This window comes from Sinocyclocheilus grahami, unplaced genomic scaffold (assembly GCF_001515645.1).
Source record: "Sinocyclocheilus grahami isolate Dianchi unplaced genomic scaffold, SAMN03320097.WGS_v1.1 scaffold615.1, whole genome shotgun sequence".
Classification (NCBI taxonomy): domain Eukaryota; kingdom Metazoa; phylum Chordata; class Actinopteri; order Cypriniformes; family Cyprinidae; genus Sinocyclocheilus; species Sinocyclocheilus grahami.
In genome coordinates, this window is record NW_015505794.1 from 263393 (window position 1) to 280267 (window position 16875).

Here is a 16875-nt window from a genome sequence, read left to right on the forward strand (position 1 = left end):
TTTAGCTAGGCCCAGTGTTATTATTACCCGTTGTTCTCTAAGCACTACTGCTTGTGTCTGGACTGCTCTTTAACATGTTTAGAGGATGCTGTGTAGTCGGTTTCATGGCAAGTGAAGGCCTATGTGCTGAGATGAGCAAGACTGTGGCTTTACCGCCCCCTAATGTCAAAATACCTCAAATGCACTTTCTCCTCAAAACGCGCTATTACTTTGCAATAACGAAGCAAGAGCTGCTGGAGTTTGTGTTATTGTTTTATGAAGCAAAATATTTACAAACTTGAGGCTCATATTGTTTTCATTAAATAGCGACAGCAGGAAAATGTCAAACACTCGTTTTCGTGCTGGTCGAGCGAGGTTATTTATAACCACTAGTTCATTTAGGGACCTGAATATATACTTTAAAATGGATAACATTTGAACACATCAGCTCATAGGTGGTCGAGTAAATGTGCCATTCAACTTGAAAAACGTCCAGTTTGTACACCTGGAGTGTTTCGTAAAGATATTTGCCCACAAGGAATTTGTCCACTTTGCAATAAAACATTTGAAAGGGTTTACATTGAAAGTTCAAAGCTAAATACAATGCACTTTATAAGAGCTTACATCCCATCTAAGAAGCAATTTGTTTAAAAGGGTCAATAATTTGAATGGTACAGGACGGAAAGGATACAGTAAATTCATGGTTACAAGCTACAAGCCTGAAAAATTGAAACATTTCACTTGAAGGTATGAACTGAAAACGGAAATCAATAAATAGGTTTGATTTAAATGTTATTTAAAAAAAAGTAACAATGCTTCATGATGCTTTATAAATCAGTCAGTCTTTAAAATGAAGTAGCTATACCATTCATTCAACTTACTGAATCAAAAATGTAACAATTTCTGTCTTTCATTCTTTAATTTGTTGAACTTTCTTTTTCTCACGTCCTCTTTACTTTCCTATGGAACTACAGTGTAGGTCTCTAAAACTACATCTATTACTAGTTCATTTCATAATTGGATTTTACAATTTGTGGCCTTTTTGAATGTTTTCATCTAGTGCAAAGTGTACTTTTTCTAAATGTAAACCCATTTGAATTGCCTCTATAAACTGATTTGAACATATTTCACATTGCACAGTGTGAGAAGGATCGAAATTATGTGACGCTACAAATCCCCCAACTTATATTAATACAAACCCAACACTTCTAGATTGAGGAGCATGTCAGCTGGATAAATATCATGTCGTGTAAGATTACTGCACTGTGGCGTTTGAGTTTCTACATTAAAACGGCACTGTGAGTCATATCAAAATGATGTAATAGACCTAGTGTTTACATGAGATAACAGCTTGATGGGTGAAGCACGTCTGTTTGACATTATTAAAACACGTTTCTTCTCTATATGGAGTTTATTACGCTGTTTAGAACGAGGCTAAGTAGCACAAAGAAAAAAAAGAAATAAATAATTCTATTAATTAAATTTAGTCTACAATTATGAGATGATAATGCAATGAATAGCTTGTACCACAAACAATCCCTAGAAAGAATCAATCCACTGCAGGTAGACCGACAGTATGACTGAAGGTCACGTGATGGGACCGTTTTCACAGGGTTAGTGAATCATCACTCCAATAAAGTCGACTTAGTACACAGCAGCTGTGGGGTCAACACTGGGGGTCAGAGCAAAACACTGCTTTACGAAGACAAGCGCTTGCTCTTCTGTGGTCTTAAAGGAGAAATATTGGAGTTTTAGGCAAAAGGAAGCCTGTGTGTTTCAGCAGCGCTCAGGGCTTATAGTGTGTCACTTTAGGAAATCAATAGACACAGCACAGATCCAATGTCAAATGCTGCTACCATTGCTGCTGTTGCTACTGTTGTTATTGTTGTTGATATTTGGGCTGTTCCTTATGTTATTGAGCTCCAGCTCAAGCTGTCGAATCTTAATGTCCTTCTGCGTAAGTTCGTCCTTCAGTCGCCGCAACTCTTCCTGCTGCCTGAAGAACATCCGCAAGAGCTGCAGAGCAAAACACACAGGGTTACACACACATATATAAACACCTAATAAATTGTCCTTTCAACAACCATAATAAGTCTAAACAGAATTACGGTAACACCTCATTCTCTGTACGGGGAGGCACGTTTTCTAGCAGGTCAATCCCATTGACCACTCCACCCTTCTTCTCCTTCACAGGAGCCTTGAACACCAGCTTGTTTGGTCTGTTGTAGCCCTCTTTTAAGGACATGAGCACCGGACCTAGACGTGTACATACAGACATGAATTCGATTCATTTTAGCCTTTGTCTTTCTTTTCAAATATTTTTATTCTGAAAATAACTGCAGGTCTTTACCTCGGTTGATTCCACTGAGCCACTCATCGGCAGACAGAGCAGGTTCTGTCCCAGGAGTCATGGGATAAATGTCCTCCTGATATGTCTCTGACTGCAAAGAAAGAGGGTTTTCAATTTACTGTTATTCGTACAGATTTAAGTTTTTCATTAGATTTAGTTGATGTGTTAGGCTCTGGGCAGGTAAATGTTCAGTCTAAACTAACACATGGAATCCAGAGGCTCACAGAAAGAGCACTATTATCACTATGTTCATTGTGCAAAGCACTTAGGGATGCTTCAGGATGTGTAATTGGTGTACTGTGAGAAACTTTGGATGAAAAGGTAACTCAGTATCTGAGTGAAAATAATTCCAGGTATTCAGGTAGTATCTGTTGTTTCCCAAATTAAATTACAGTAATATTAATTATATAGTTGCTTTGTCATTTTACTAAAATTAAAATATATATACAGTATATTTAATTCATATTTAAATATTACAATATTACAACCTTCACTGTGTATTTTTTTCCACCAAATACTAGAATTTTTTGTTTACATTTATTTGTATAACACTTTGCATAATAGATATAATTGTGTTCATTGTGCAAAGCACTTAGGGATGCTTCAGGATGTGTAATTAGTGTACTGTGAGAAACTTTGGATGAAAAGGTAACTCAGTATCTGAGTGAAAATAATTCCAGGTATTCAGGTAGTATCTGTTGTTTCCCAAATTAAATTACAGTAATATTAATTATATAGTTGCTTTGTCATTTTACTAAAATTAAAATATATATACAGTATATTTAATTCATATTTAAATATTACAATATTACAACCTTCACTGTGTATTTTTTTCCACCAAATACTAGAATTTTTTGTTTACATTTATTTGTATAACACTTTGCATAATAGATATAATTTCAAAGCAGCTTTACAAAAAATAGTTCCATAAAAATGGCAAGTTAAAGGCAACAGTGGTAAAAAAAAAAAAGATATCAGATATAACACAAATAAAAACAATTATTGAACATCTGTATGTTGCAAAAATAAATGTGCATATAATATGCATAACTATATTCATTCTGATAAACAACTGTAAATGTATTTTTGTCTTCCCAAATTTTTATAACACCCTCTTGTTGCATCCTTATTTTAAAACCCCTGGGTTAAAAGGTTGGCTGATTCGCCCTCTATCATGAATGATAGATATGGATTGATGGGTATCAGGACCGTTTGCACTGAAACAGAACTGCCACTGGATTTATTGGGGTGTGTTTTAAAATTGTGGTGTTGATTGGAGGCTGTCCCTCCCACTGTTTTTAAAGCCCTCCGATAAAGGGCCAACCCTGCCACTGTCCATTCTGTACAGAGCACAAAACGGACATGCTGTGCCTCACATGGGGGTTATTACATGGCTCACTACTCTCATCATACCAGCAACAGAGAGGTGATGGATTCCTCCATCCTGTCAGACTACTTGCTTAAAAAGAGACATTTTGGCAGGATACTCAACTATAGACCTCACACAAGAGATACGTCTACCACACATTTCTCTCATCCTTCAGTGTAACTCTCAATGATCCATTTAACTGGGAACCGCAGACTGTGAACTAATAGCTTTATGGTGCTTATGCTCACCCTTCTAGGTACAATCATAGAGATTGGCTCAATCAGGCCCTTTAGAGTCACCAATTTATAAAACCTGAAGACTTCACACGCTCCTACATCCAGCCCATGCTTTGGCATCACTCCTATCAGAATACACACATGAGAGAGGAACGTATGAGAAGTTGGCACTGGTAATTGGCATGCTTATTCATGTTTTTATCTTGATATTGAAGAGACCATAACACAACACATAGTTGGTTTATTAAGAGAGAGAACCTACTGAGAAAATAAAAGTGCTAAGGTTATACATACAAAATTCCAAGTTTAACCCTAGACTGCATAAAGACAGTCAAATTTTGTTAATTAAAATAATGGGATTCTGTGATATTCCTTATATTCCTCATGAGACTATTATCATTTACATATTTTGATCAAAGATTCAGAAATAACATTTTGAATGCTGCCAAAGTGAACAAATGAGCATTATCAAAAAATTAATTTCTTGATTTCCTTGCACTGAAAATTAAGAAAACAAGGATGCTTTCTATGAAGAGAACCACTGAATCCAATATGGGCCATTTTGATCCCCTTTATCAATTTGCGTAGATTGTTTTGGTTTCTGTTTTGTTTTTTTTGCATTCTAGGGTTAATTTGGAAAGTTTCCTACACCCTTTTACAGACGTTGCTGGTGTAGTGTGATCATCGAAGGCTGTGGATTCAGCTTTACCGAGCCCTTTCTGTGGTGCAGGGGACCTGAACTCCATGAGATACTGCAGATAGGGTTTCTCCAGGGTGATCTCATAGTACCGGATGTTCCCATCACCCTGCAATTACACCGTCTTTTTAGTCAGTTCAAAGACAATTACAGTTTTTTCTAAGGTGATCATTTGTGATGGCAGTTCAAGCAACTGCTATATCAATGTACAATGCCCTACTGGTGCATCAATATGTCTTTTCAGTATATAACTGAAACAAAATATTGATATATCTAATATGTGCCTAAATATACCATTCAGCAGTTTGGGATTGGGAATTTTTTGAATGTTTTAATGCTTTTGAAAGATGTCTCTTATGCTCACCAGTCACCAAGGCTTAAAATACGATCAAAAGTAATACTGTGAAATATTATTACAATTTAAACCATCACGATAAAACTCTATTTGTATATATTTTCAAAAGTTTTTTTTCCTGCGATTTTCAGCAGCCATTACTCCAGTCTTCAGTGTCACTTGATGCTTCAGACATCATTCTAATAAGTGACCCTGGACCACAAAGCCAGTCATAAGTGTCGATATTTTAAAATTGAGATTTATACATCATCTGAAAGCTAAATAAATAAGCTTTCCATTTATGTATGGTTTGTTAGGATAGAACAATATTTGACAGAGAGAAATCTGGAATCTGAGGGTGCAAAATATTGAGAAAATCACCTTTAAAGTTGTCCAAATGAAGTCCTTAGCAATGCATATTACTAATCAAAAATTAGGTTTTGATATATTTACGGTAAGAAATTTACAAAATATCTTCTTGCAACACAATCTTTACTTAATATCCTAATGAGTTTTGGCACAAAAGAAAAATCAATAATTTTGACCCATACAATGGATATTTGGATATTGCTTCAAATGTACCCTTGCTACTTAAAGGCACAATATGTAAGATTTATTAATTAAAATATCCAAAAACCACTAGAACAGGGTTATATATTTTGCTGACTTGTGTACTTACATTATCCCAAATGTTTCAAAGAATGTTTAAATCCAGAGAAATAAATAATTTTAACTAGTGACACGGAGCGTGTCCATAGTGTCGCCTGCCATTGACGTCATAACCCCTCGATTTCCGGTTTTGTTTTGTAGAAAACATGGAAACACCAAAGACGCTTTAATATGTTCTGGGTTTTAATAGACCGGTGACGACCGCACAGAGCAGCATTATAACAGAACTTTCAAACGTATCTAGTATGATAAAACAGCGCTGCTTTTTCCCCCACATACACACGACCGGAAGGAGCGGAAGCGGTCGACTGTGATAAATAATAAAAGCTCCGCTGCTTTCGAGCCGTGTGTCGCGCTCGTTCGCTTCGACGGCTTTCAGCCTCACTCTGCTTCATTCTACTACGTTAATAAATCATTAGCTCATCCATGAACATGATTTCTGCCTGAGACCCGTCGGATTGCAGGCTGTGGGGATGAAGACGACAACTCCCATGATTCCACACTCAGTCACGGTGTCATCAAACTACGCCTTTGCCTCTTTGTTTATTTTGAATACGCGCCCTCGAGCGGCGAAAATTACATATTGTGCCTTTAAGGTTTGTGGTCCAGGGTCACATATGTTGAACTGATGCTCAAGAAACATTTCTTAAGTTGTTAAAAAAAACGTACTGACCCTAAACTTTTGAACGTCTTGCACATTTACAGTGCAAGCATTACAAGCATGTAAGAATCCTTAACAGTATTGAGAATATGTACCTTGCCTGCTAAGTAGAGCATATGTGTGTCTGCATCATAGAAAGGGAAAAGCAGTCCTGAGAGGCCGTCAATCTCCTCCTCAATGATTGGCATGGACAGATCCTCCTGTCAAGAGAGACAGTGTGGTATGAGAGCAAATAACTTTGAACCTAGATTTGCAGAGAGCAATTTTCTCAGAACCCTGACAATGTACTAAGAGCAACGCAACCAGCTTCTTTACCCACATTCTCTCATTACTGCAGTTGAGTGTAGCTGTGTAGCTGTTTAGCTACACTTACCTAGAACAATGAATGTGATTATCACACAATAATTACAGGGAAGATGCTGAGAAGAAAACATAATGACTTTCAGCACGGTGATCTTTAGGGTAATGCAGACATCAGGGACAATGTGTATTTCTGGATGAGTTTTGGGAATTAATCACACAAAAACACACATACATTTGTTTATCATGGTGAAGTCTTTCCATTGACTTTATTTGTCTTTATACTGAGCTAATGACATATTGTAACCCCTAAAACTACACAACCCCCTAGCCCTGACCCTCGCAGACACATTTTAGCATTTACATTTTAATTAAGACAATATTTTGTGTTTATTCATTTGTTTTCCTTACAGAATGTAAGTGATTTCAGGTTTAACTACCCTTGTGGGGATATTTGATCAGGTCAAAAGCTGACCCACACACATACACAGGTTCTTCTCACCTGGTCCCAGAGAGCAATCTGGCGTGTGTTCCAGCGAGACACACCTGTCGTTAGGAGTCGTTTCATGTTGCCTAAGAACACAACACGGTTCACTTTGTGGTTTTTAAAGTTCGCCTCCTGCTTGACAATATAAAACAAAAATAAAGGTGAAATTTTACTCAATAGTGCATTTACAAAATCATGCATGAAAAATTATGATTATTATATAATTGAAAGAGTGTTTTATTCTCTGTGTATGGTTTATTTGTTAATTAAATAAAAAAGCAATACCTTTCAAATATTTTGGAGTCGATCATTAAAAAAAAAAAAGAAGTCTTTTATGCTCACCGAGGCTGCATTTATTTACTTTAAAAATACAAAATAACAGTAAAAGTAAAACTAAAAAACTGTTTTCTGCTTTAATATATTTTAAAATTTAATTTATTCTGGTGATGGTAATGCAGATTTTTCAGCAGTCATTATTCCAGAAATCATTCTAATATGCTCATTTGGTTCTCAAGAAACATTTCATATTATTATAGATGTTGCGCTGAATATTTTTTTCATTGATGAATAAAAAGTTCATTTTCAAGTTCAAAACATTTATTTAAAATTGAAAATTTTGTAACACTATAAATCTTTACTATCACTTTTGATCAATTATTTGTATCCCTGTTGAGTAAAAGCATTACGTTCTGATTAATTTCTCAAAAAAAAAAAAAAAAAAATCTGACTGACGCCAAACTTTTGAATAGAAGTGTAAAAATACATGTTTTAAACCAAGTGTCAATTCAAGTTTTAAGAAGGAACATGATTGAAATCTGTTATGAGTGTTTCTGCATCAATGATTGCTCGAGTGCATGTACTGTAAGACTAAATGCACACAATCCACACCTGTAGCACTTTGCCAGAGCGGGGCTCGATGACGCGGAGCTTCTTGTCCTTGCAGCTGGTGGCCAGCAGACTGCCCTCTGTGTTAAATGACATACAGAGGATCACATCTGTGTGACAGTCAATCATTTTCACTGGCTCTCCAATCTCAAGATTCCAAATGAGGATCTACAGAAAGAGAAAAACACAATAGTCAAACCTTGAGTGCAGTCTTTTGACAGTTTTATTTTTTGCGAGTGGCACTCTCGTGATCATATTATAGACAATCAGAATACAATATTTAAAATACTGACTGTCCACACTGTTATTTGGTTAGATGTTTTAATTGAATAGCTCATAATACTAAACTTAAAAATGCCAGATTCTGTTACAAAAGATTTCATTACCTTGTAGTCATAGCCAGCACTGAAGAGAATCCCACTAGTGGTTGGGTGCCACTCTATGAGCCCCACACGCCTGCTGTGGCCATACAGTTCTAATACAGACTCTGTCAAATTCCTTCTCAGTCCACTATCAGGAACCTCCCATATTCGCACCTGAAACGTTCACATACACACACAAATATCACTTTTGAATCAATAGCATCATTAAAATATGAAGTCAGTTTTAAACTCTGACGTCAGGTTAGTTATTACTCTATAACTTCATAAATGGTTCAATTTCTCTCAAATGACAAATACAACATATGTGACCATGGATCACAAAACCAGTCATAAGTAGCACAGGATATTTGTAGCAATAGCCAACAATACATTGTATGGGTCAAAATTATCGATTTTTCTTTTATGCCAAAAATCAGTAGGATATTAGGTAAAGATATTGTTCCATGAATATATTTTGTACATTTCCTACTGTAAATATATTAAAACTTAATTTATGATTAGTAATATGCAATGCTAAGAACTTCATTTGGACAACTTTAAAGGCGATTTTCTCAATATTTAGATTTTTCGCAAAATTGACCCTTATGACTGGTTTTGTGGTCCAGGGTTACTTATAACATACTGAAGCATTACAGCGATCAAGTATTCCTGAGAGCCATCTAATCATCATCATCTAATCATATTCACCTGCTCTATCCCTATTGTGATTTTGACCAAGACATTTTGGGCATCATTTTGAGTGTGTGTGTGTTTAAATTATTGTCAATTTTTCTTTATTCATTTCATTTTTTCTTCATTTTTTCTTATTTGCAGAGTTATTTAATATGATTTATGTAAAACAAAAGTACACACATGAAAATTACATTTAAATGTTTATGCTGTTTCTTATACATGTAAATCCCTGTGGTGTACTGGTTTAGGTTTAATAAATAAATAAAGGTTCTATTTAAGTGATATTTGTGACATGTAAATGTAAAAGTAAATGCCGGTTTTCCATGTTTGAAAACAAAAACAGTTGAAACAGGTTATCATTGCACAGAAAGATTTCCACTGTTTATTTCAATGACGCTGACTAATTTGACTATATTGTGGTGATTTTGCACTTTAAGTTTACTCACAGAAGAGTCCTCTGAACAAGAAGCGATTATGTTGTCATGGAAAGGATTCCATTTGATGTCCAGCACTTTGCCTTGGTGACCGCAGACCTTTGGATAGTGAGGGTCGATACGGCCAAACTGCAGGAGGGAAGTACAGGTTACTGATCTGACGTTCCCCCCCCCAAATATAACTAAGAATACAAACAAAAGAATGTATGGACAATCATAAGAAGATTAATATATATATATATATATATATATATATATATATATGGATAGTTGAAAACATTCACATTTTTATGAGCTGTCTTATATATGTTCATACAATTTACCAATATCACACCTGCACAAATACAGCTCCATTGTAATACACACAAACATCCACTGTGTGGCGCTACATAACTACAGTCATACAGCGAGTAGAAGACAGAACATTAGTCATGATGTCATGAATGTTTGCTGTCACTTTAGTCCTTCTGAGGTCCTGTGGGATTTGTAGTTCAGGTCATGCATGAGTGCACCCTGAGTGGGCTGCTTAGGATAGTTGAAAACATTCACATTTTTATGAGCTGTCTTATATATGTTCATACAATTTACCAATATCACACAGCTCCATTGTAATACACACAAACATCCACTGTGTGGCGCTACATAACTACAGTCATACAGCGAGTAGTAGACAGAACATTAGTCATGATGTCATGAATGTTTGCTGTCACTTTAGTCCTTCTGAGGTCCTGTGGGATTTGTAGTTCAGGTCATGCATGAGTGCACCCTGAGTGGGCTGCTTATGAAAGACTCTTCATCTATAGGTCAGGCCTTCAGCACAATGCAGAGAGATAGTACTGTTGGCGCTCTAATATCAGAGAAGTTAAATCTTAGTCAAGAGAGATGAAAAACCAAAAGCAGCTTGATATTGAACAATATGTTGCTTGTTGGAGGCATACATTAGAGCAATGAGTTTTCTCTGTTCCCATGTCTGTGCTCTCTGTGCTATTCTCCTAGATTAGCATGATGGAAATCATGTCTGTGATTTGCTCTGTTAGATTATTGCATTAAATTAGCACTGCAATTGCTCGAGGGGTGTTCATTTAATAGAACTTGTCCTTGATTTCCCACAGGAGATCAAAACTCAAAAAAGAAAATATGACCAATTATAAAATGTCAAAGTTTTTACTTCTGTGGCCAAAGCACTCAGTTACACTGGTTCAAATATTTGCATATATGTAAGGATTGCTGGGTTTGTCAAGGTGTTTTCAAGACCATATATAACTGTTAGACTGATCCTGTGCTTATTGGTATAAACAATTCAAATCAAAAAGCAAATTTATTATTAGAACCAAAACAACTTGTACAAACAGGGCATTGTTAAAAGCAACGCAAAAATTAAATAAATAATAATAAAACAAATTAAATAAAGCAATAATAATATTAATAAATGAATAAGTAAATGTAAAATATAAATTAAAAAATAAATAAATAAAGAGACTTTAAAGTATGACTTTACTAAAACTATTAACATTATAAGTTGCTAAACAATAACTAATAAACTAAAGGTATAATATGACAGTTTTAATGATCTTTTAAATGCATTTGCCAATATTTTGGTAAAACATCATGACAACTAATGTACAACCGTGATTATGATTTTCTCTGAGGGACGTTTTCATATATGCACAGGACAAAGTGTTGAAAGGAGGTGCTTTTGCTTCTCTTTGTTTCTCAGTTTCCTCTCTCTAATCACTTCATTTTGTATTCTTGTTTATTGTTATTCTTTGTGCAAAATAGTTACGGATTTGTGTGTAGGAGTGTGTTGGCAGCGGATGGTTGTTGACACAGATGTGCTGGCTGCAGATCAGGCTGAGTAGTCGCTGTCTGAGATCTTACAGTCACAGACAAAAGGAGATAATATATTTAGCCACACCCTCTATTGTGAGCAGCACAATAATGCGTGAGGAACAGCCATGTGATTACACTAATTATGATGTCAGTGGATGTGCCTACAGTCTAGACTGCCATAACTCTGATAGCACATTCTTGTAAAAAATACAGTGTTTTCTTAGAGGACAAATTTAACTTCCTTAATAGAGACTTTCTATGGCTTAGCCACTGCTGAGCCACACTTCAATTAATGCCACATGAATATCTACATCTATATATTAAGTCAATATAACATTATTATGGGACGGTCCATAGAGTATGCTATATCAGTGTCTATTGTATACAGGTTATAGAAGTTCAGGTTCGATTATGATGCTATTATGTTTATGAGTCCTCACACTAAACACATTTCTGAATGCACATTTTGGGGCTAGAGGTTATCATTTTACTTTCTAAATAACTGCTAAACACAATCGCGAATGAGTGATAACTCACTGGACCTGTACTAGAGCTTAAGAGGCAGAAACAAAATTTTTTCGAAATGTTAAATGCTGCAAATATTGTTTCCTCTCGTGTAACAGTACAAACAAAAGATTTACTTTATTACGTTTTTATAACAGAGAAACATAAGATAGTTTGCATGCACATTCTGCATATGCAAAATGATAGCATATTACAAAAATGGTAATTACTCACCCCTATGTCGTTCCAAGCCTGTGAGATCTTCGTTCATCTTCGGAACACAAATTAAGATATTTTTGATGAAATCTGAGAGCTTTCTGACCCTGCATAAACAGCAACGCAATTGAGGCCCAAGAAATTTAGTTAATTCAAGGCCCAGAAATGTAGTAAGGACATCTTTAAAATAGTCCATGTGACATCAGTGGTTCAAACTTAATGGTATGAAGCTACGAGAATACTTTTTGTGGGCAAAAAAACCAAAAATAACAACTTTATTCAAGTTCTTCTCTTCCAGTCTTTTCACATTCATGCATGCGTGTGGTGCTGCAGACGCAGGAGCCGGCGTTCTGACGTAGAACGCCTTGTTTGCAAGTGGAGGAATGCACACGCATGTGTCGTGGTACTTTCGTGAACGCATGGCGAAGACTGACAAGGAAGAGAAGAAATTGTTGAATAAAGTTGTTATTTTAGTTTTCTTTGTACACAAAGAGTATTCTCGTTGCTTCATACAATTTCGGTTGAACCATGTCACATGGATTATTTTAACGATGTCCTTACTACTTTTCTGGTCCTTGAATGTGTCAGTTGCATTGCTGTCTATGCAGGGTCAGAAAGCTTTCAGATTTCCTCAAAAATATCTTAATTTGTGTTCTGAAGATGAACAAAGGTCTTACAGGTTTGGAACGACATGTGGGTGAGTAATTATTTTTGGGTGAACCACCTTAATAAATTATTTGCTCAAACTGATGATTGGCAGAGCCTAACAAATACTTATTATTCTGTTGTTGATACTCAGAGACAGCAGGAGTGTGGAGTTTTACACTACCACATCATCAGAACATGGCTGGCTCTTCTAAATCATGTTCAAAATGATCTTGCATTCTTCTAAGTCCAACATTTTCCATGGTTTTGGAACAAAATTCTAAACAAAGGGCATTTCAGTTTTCTGAGCTTACTGTATGCTAACTGGGGCATTATAAAATGGCTTAATAAATTATTTGCTCAAACTGATGATTGGCAGAGCCTAACAAATACTTATTATTCTGTTGTAGATATTCAGAGACAGCAGGAGTGTGGAGTTTTACACTACCACATCATCAGAACATGGCTGGCTCTTCTAAATCATGTTCAAAATGATCTTGCATTCTTCTAAGTCCAACATTTTCCATGGTTTTGGAACAAAATTCTAAACAAAGGGCATTTCAGTTTTCTGAGCTTACTGTATGCTAACTGGGGCATTATAAAATGGGTGTGGGTCTAGTAAAAAGCACTTTTGGGCATGTTAAAGTAGTCTGAACTGGTTGGCAGTTTCCTATCAGTGTTGCCAGATGGCCCAACTCCCTTTTATATATGTGTGCGTATGTGTGCAACTGTACGCCTGACTGCTTTAGCCTGCATTATTTTAAGAATTCTGATATCATCCAAAACATTACAGCACCACCTCACACATTATCATTCAGACGTTTCTGTCAACAGCCGGTGAGCAGGTCAAGGAAAGGAACAGTTTCATTTCCAAATGGTTAAACAGTTAATAATGACATCATTGAGAATACCACAGTCTTCTATTCATGTTCTTTTTCTCTTTCCCTGGGCCATCTCATCATGGTTTCTGAATGCAGTTTCCATTTCACAACTGAAGCTCCTTTGTCATATGAGGAATTCCATTTGAAAAGCCAATGTTCTGCCACTATATTGCTTCCATGTGTCTGGATTTTACTATGAGAATTGCTTATTCTTAATCAGACAGTTGTCCCTGTAATATAGACTAATGTCTTGGATTGAATAAACACATTAGAGAGATTTAATAAGCTACATACACACATTACAGCAAACACAAAATTGCATTAAACTGCCAAACTTCACATATTTAACTACAAAAATTGGCTATAAAAAGCTAAAAAAGTTTATATATTGGTTACAGTATATAATGCAACTAAGGCTGAACTATTGTCAGTTTTTAAATAGCTTCACAGTGATTTCTATGATCTCTATGGCAGATTTCAGTGATGTGACAGAGAATTTCTCAGTATTACAGTAAGTATGCAAACTTCACAGGGAGCTATCAGTGCTAGACAGAGACACAAGGGAGAAGGAGGATGAAGAAGCTGGGAAAAAACAGCCCCACGTGGTGTCCAAAGAAACACATATGCGGAAGTCAGAGCAACTGAGCTCTTTTCCAAGGCCTGGGAGCCCAGTTGGAGTCACAAACACTGTGGAATGAGCACATTAAGGGCACAAAGCTGGCCTTCTACATCACAAATTAACTGGGCGACTCTGAATGTTCATCACAAAAGTGCTATTGATAGTTTATCCAAGTTGGCTGAGACCATGACCGAGGGTCTACAGGCCCAATGGGCAGTGTAGCATGACCGGATGCGCTCAAGAGGAGGGACAGAAGAATAGACCGAATAAAGAGCGGAGATGACTGAAGAAAAGAATGGGACATCAGAGGCTGTGCGCCAAAATCTTATTGTCATGTCAATAATAAACGGTGTTTGAGTCATTTTTTCTGTCTGTGCTTTTCGTGCAGTCTGGCCAATTGCTGTGGAGGTGGAATTTGGAGTCACATTTAAATTCACTAACTTTGCATTTTGCATCTTTAGGAGTCAGTAACATTGTTACAAAAAGGGATAGCTCACTGAATTTTTTTTATCATGAATTAATTTTTTCTGTGGAACATAAAAAGAAGACATTTTGAGAAATGTCTCACTGTTTTTATTTTATTTTAATTTTTTGCCATACAATATAAGTCAATGGTGACTGTTTGGCTACCAACATTCTTCAAAATATATATATTTTTTTGCATAAGAAATAAAATCATAGAGGTTTGAAACAACATGAGGGTGTGAGGGTGAGTAAATCATGACAGAATATTCATTTTTGGATAAACTATCACTTTAACCTGCAGAACCCTGGTCTTCTATCTTTCCTTATGAAGCTGACATATAAAGCTGTTCCAGCCAGAGCACATTGATGTCCACATCGATTAGTTCACACTACTGTTATATCAGTGTCAGTGACCAGGTGTTAACAGCTTCCAGTGCTTGTCCATTTTACAGCATTAAAGCCAGAGATCAAAGGAAAAGTATCTGCTCTCTGGTCACTAGTCAGGCTTTTGCTCGGCCTATAAAAAGGGTAACAGAAAGATTCAATTTAGAGCATGCCAAGCCACTGGTGAGGGACTTCATGGTTCAGACTCAGAGGGTGATGGAGATAGCAACTTTTGTGATTCTCACAATTATTAACTATACAATTGTCAACAGGGCAATAGTAATGACACATTTTGCTCATTAATTTTACTTTATTGTGCTCTCTGGATGAATCGTGTTTAAAGAGAACTTTTCAATGTGGGTGATCATGAAATGACTGTGTATTGGTGCAAAGGGAATCTAAACCTTGCAAAGAAAATGCATATTACTCTAAACCAGAGCCAACTAAAGTGTTCAACAGAAAAAGAGTGTGAGAGACAGAGGTCTGTGGGTTTGTGTGCATCACATGTGCATTTATAAGAACAGGGTGAGGGATGACTCATCTATGTTTTTCCACTGTTCAGTAACCACTGTTCATGTTCTCTCTACCAATTAATGTAAATGTGAATTTGTGCAAAGCATCCATTAGCACTCCTCCGTATTGCTTTGTTTTATACAGATTTTATGCATATTTGTAGTCAAATTAATAGAAATGCTTGTGTGTTTGGTCTTCCAATTAAAGGGGTCATATGATGTTGCTAAAAAGAACATTATTTTGTGTATTTGGTGTAATGAAATGTGTTTATGCGGTTTAAGCGGTTTACAGTATTATTTTCCACATACTGTACATTATTGTTTCTCCTTGACGCACCCCCTTTCTGAAACGCGTCGATTTTTACAAAGCTCATCGGTCTGAAAAGCGAGGTGTTCTCTGATTGGCCAGCTATCCAGTGCGTTGTGATTGGCCGAATACCTCAAGCGTGTGACAGAAATGTTACGCCCCTTGCCATATTGTGATGCCGTATCCCGGACGGAGCGACGAGACAAAAACATAAAAAAAAACATTATAAACGAGGCATTTGTTGCATCCAGTGGGGACATAATTACGGATTATAATGACTTATACTGTCTTTTTACACGTTGCATTGCATCGCGCCGCGTAAACATAAAACCACGCCTGCATTTGTGATCAGAGAAATTACAAACTACAAACGCTTCTCTACACTGCCCAAAACTTGCGTTTGAATCGTCAGTGGCAAATTCTTTAAATATAAAAAACGTACTTACAGTCTGTGAGTCAGAACAGCCGGCATTGTAGTCTACTCTCCCAGGATCAGGAAACAGTCCTCCATAAAATGTGCTGCACACATCTGAATATTTGGGTTGAAGTGTTCTGGAACAATGTTGTAAATACAACTTAACCACTGATTTCTAGTCGTGTCCTCTTTTGGAAGACCAAACAAAGTAGTTTTGCTTTCACAACGAAACACAGAGGCACACACGGCGGGCTTGAGTGAGCAGAGGCCGGTGGGCTTGCGGCAACCACATGTGACGACCCCGGGCTGTACTCCGCTTCGTCCACGGTGAAAGCCGATCTGGTGATCCACAGTTGATGTATTTCCTCAGCGACCAGCACGGATCAGCTCTAGGCATGACGAAGTGGATATCATCCTCTTTTGGAAGGCCAAACAAAGTAGTTTCGCTTTTACAATGAAACACACAGCGTCTTACAGTGAGCAGAGGCGGCGGATTCGACAAAGGAGCGTCCGGCAGGCTTGCGGCAACCACATGTGACGACCCAAGGCTGGGCTCCGCTTCGTCCACGGTGAAAGCCGATCCGGCGATCCACAGCGCAAAGTTGTTGTATTTCCTCAGCAACCAGCACGGATCAGCTCCA

At 36.8% G+C, this 16875-nt stretch overlaps 1 protein-coding gene across 3 annotated transcripts in view; it reads right to left on the reverse strand.

Annotated features, from left to right (window-relative positions):
* Positions 1 to 238: 238 nt before the first annotated feature.
* Positions 239 to 16875, reverse strand: part of coro2ba (coronin, actin binding protein, 2Ba) — a 44061-nt gene continuing 27424 nt past the window's right edge. For 2 of the 3 annotated variants that reach the window (XM_016241213.1, XM_016241215.1), the window contains exons 3-12: positions 9469 to 9585; positions 8354 to 8503; positions 7971 to 8135; positions 7098 to 7217; positions 6391 to 6495; positions 4644 to 4740; positions 3947 to 4059; positions 2330 to 2420; positions 2096 to 2235; positions 239 to 1995 (exon numbers count right to left, since the gene is read on the reverse strand). In XM_016241213.1, coding sequence (XP_016096699.1) covers positions 1822 to 1995; positions 2096 to 2235; positions 2330 to 2420; positions 3947 to 4059; positions 4644 to 4740; positions 6391 to 6495; positions 7098 to 7217; positions 7971 to 8135; positions 8354 to 8503; positions 9469 to 9585 — 1272 coding nt within the window. In that variant the 3' untranslated portion in view covers positions 239 to 1821. The remainder of the gene's footprint in view (positions 1996 to 2095; positions 2236 to 2329; positions 2421 to 3946; positions 4060 to 4643; positions 4741 to 6390; positions 6496 to 7097; positions 7218 to 7970; positions 8136 to 8353; positions 8504 to 9468; positions 9586 to 16875) is intronic. The other variant, XM_016241214.1, reaches the window with a different exon arrangement.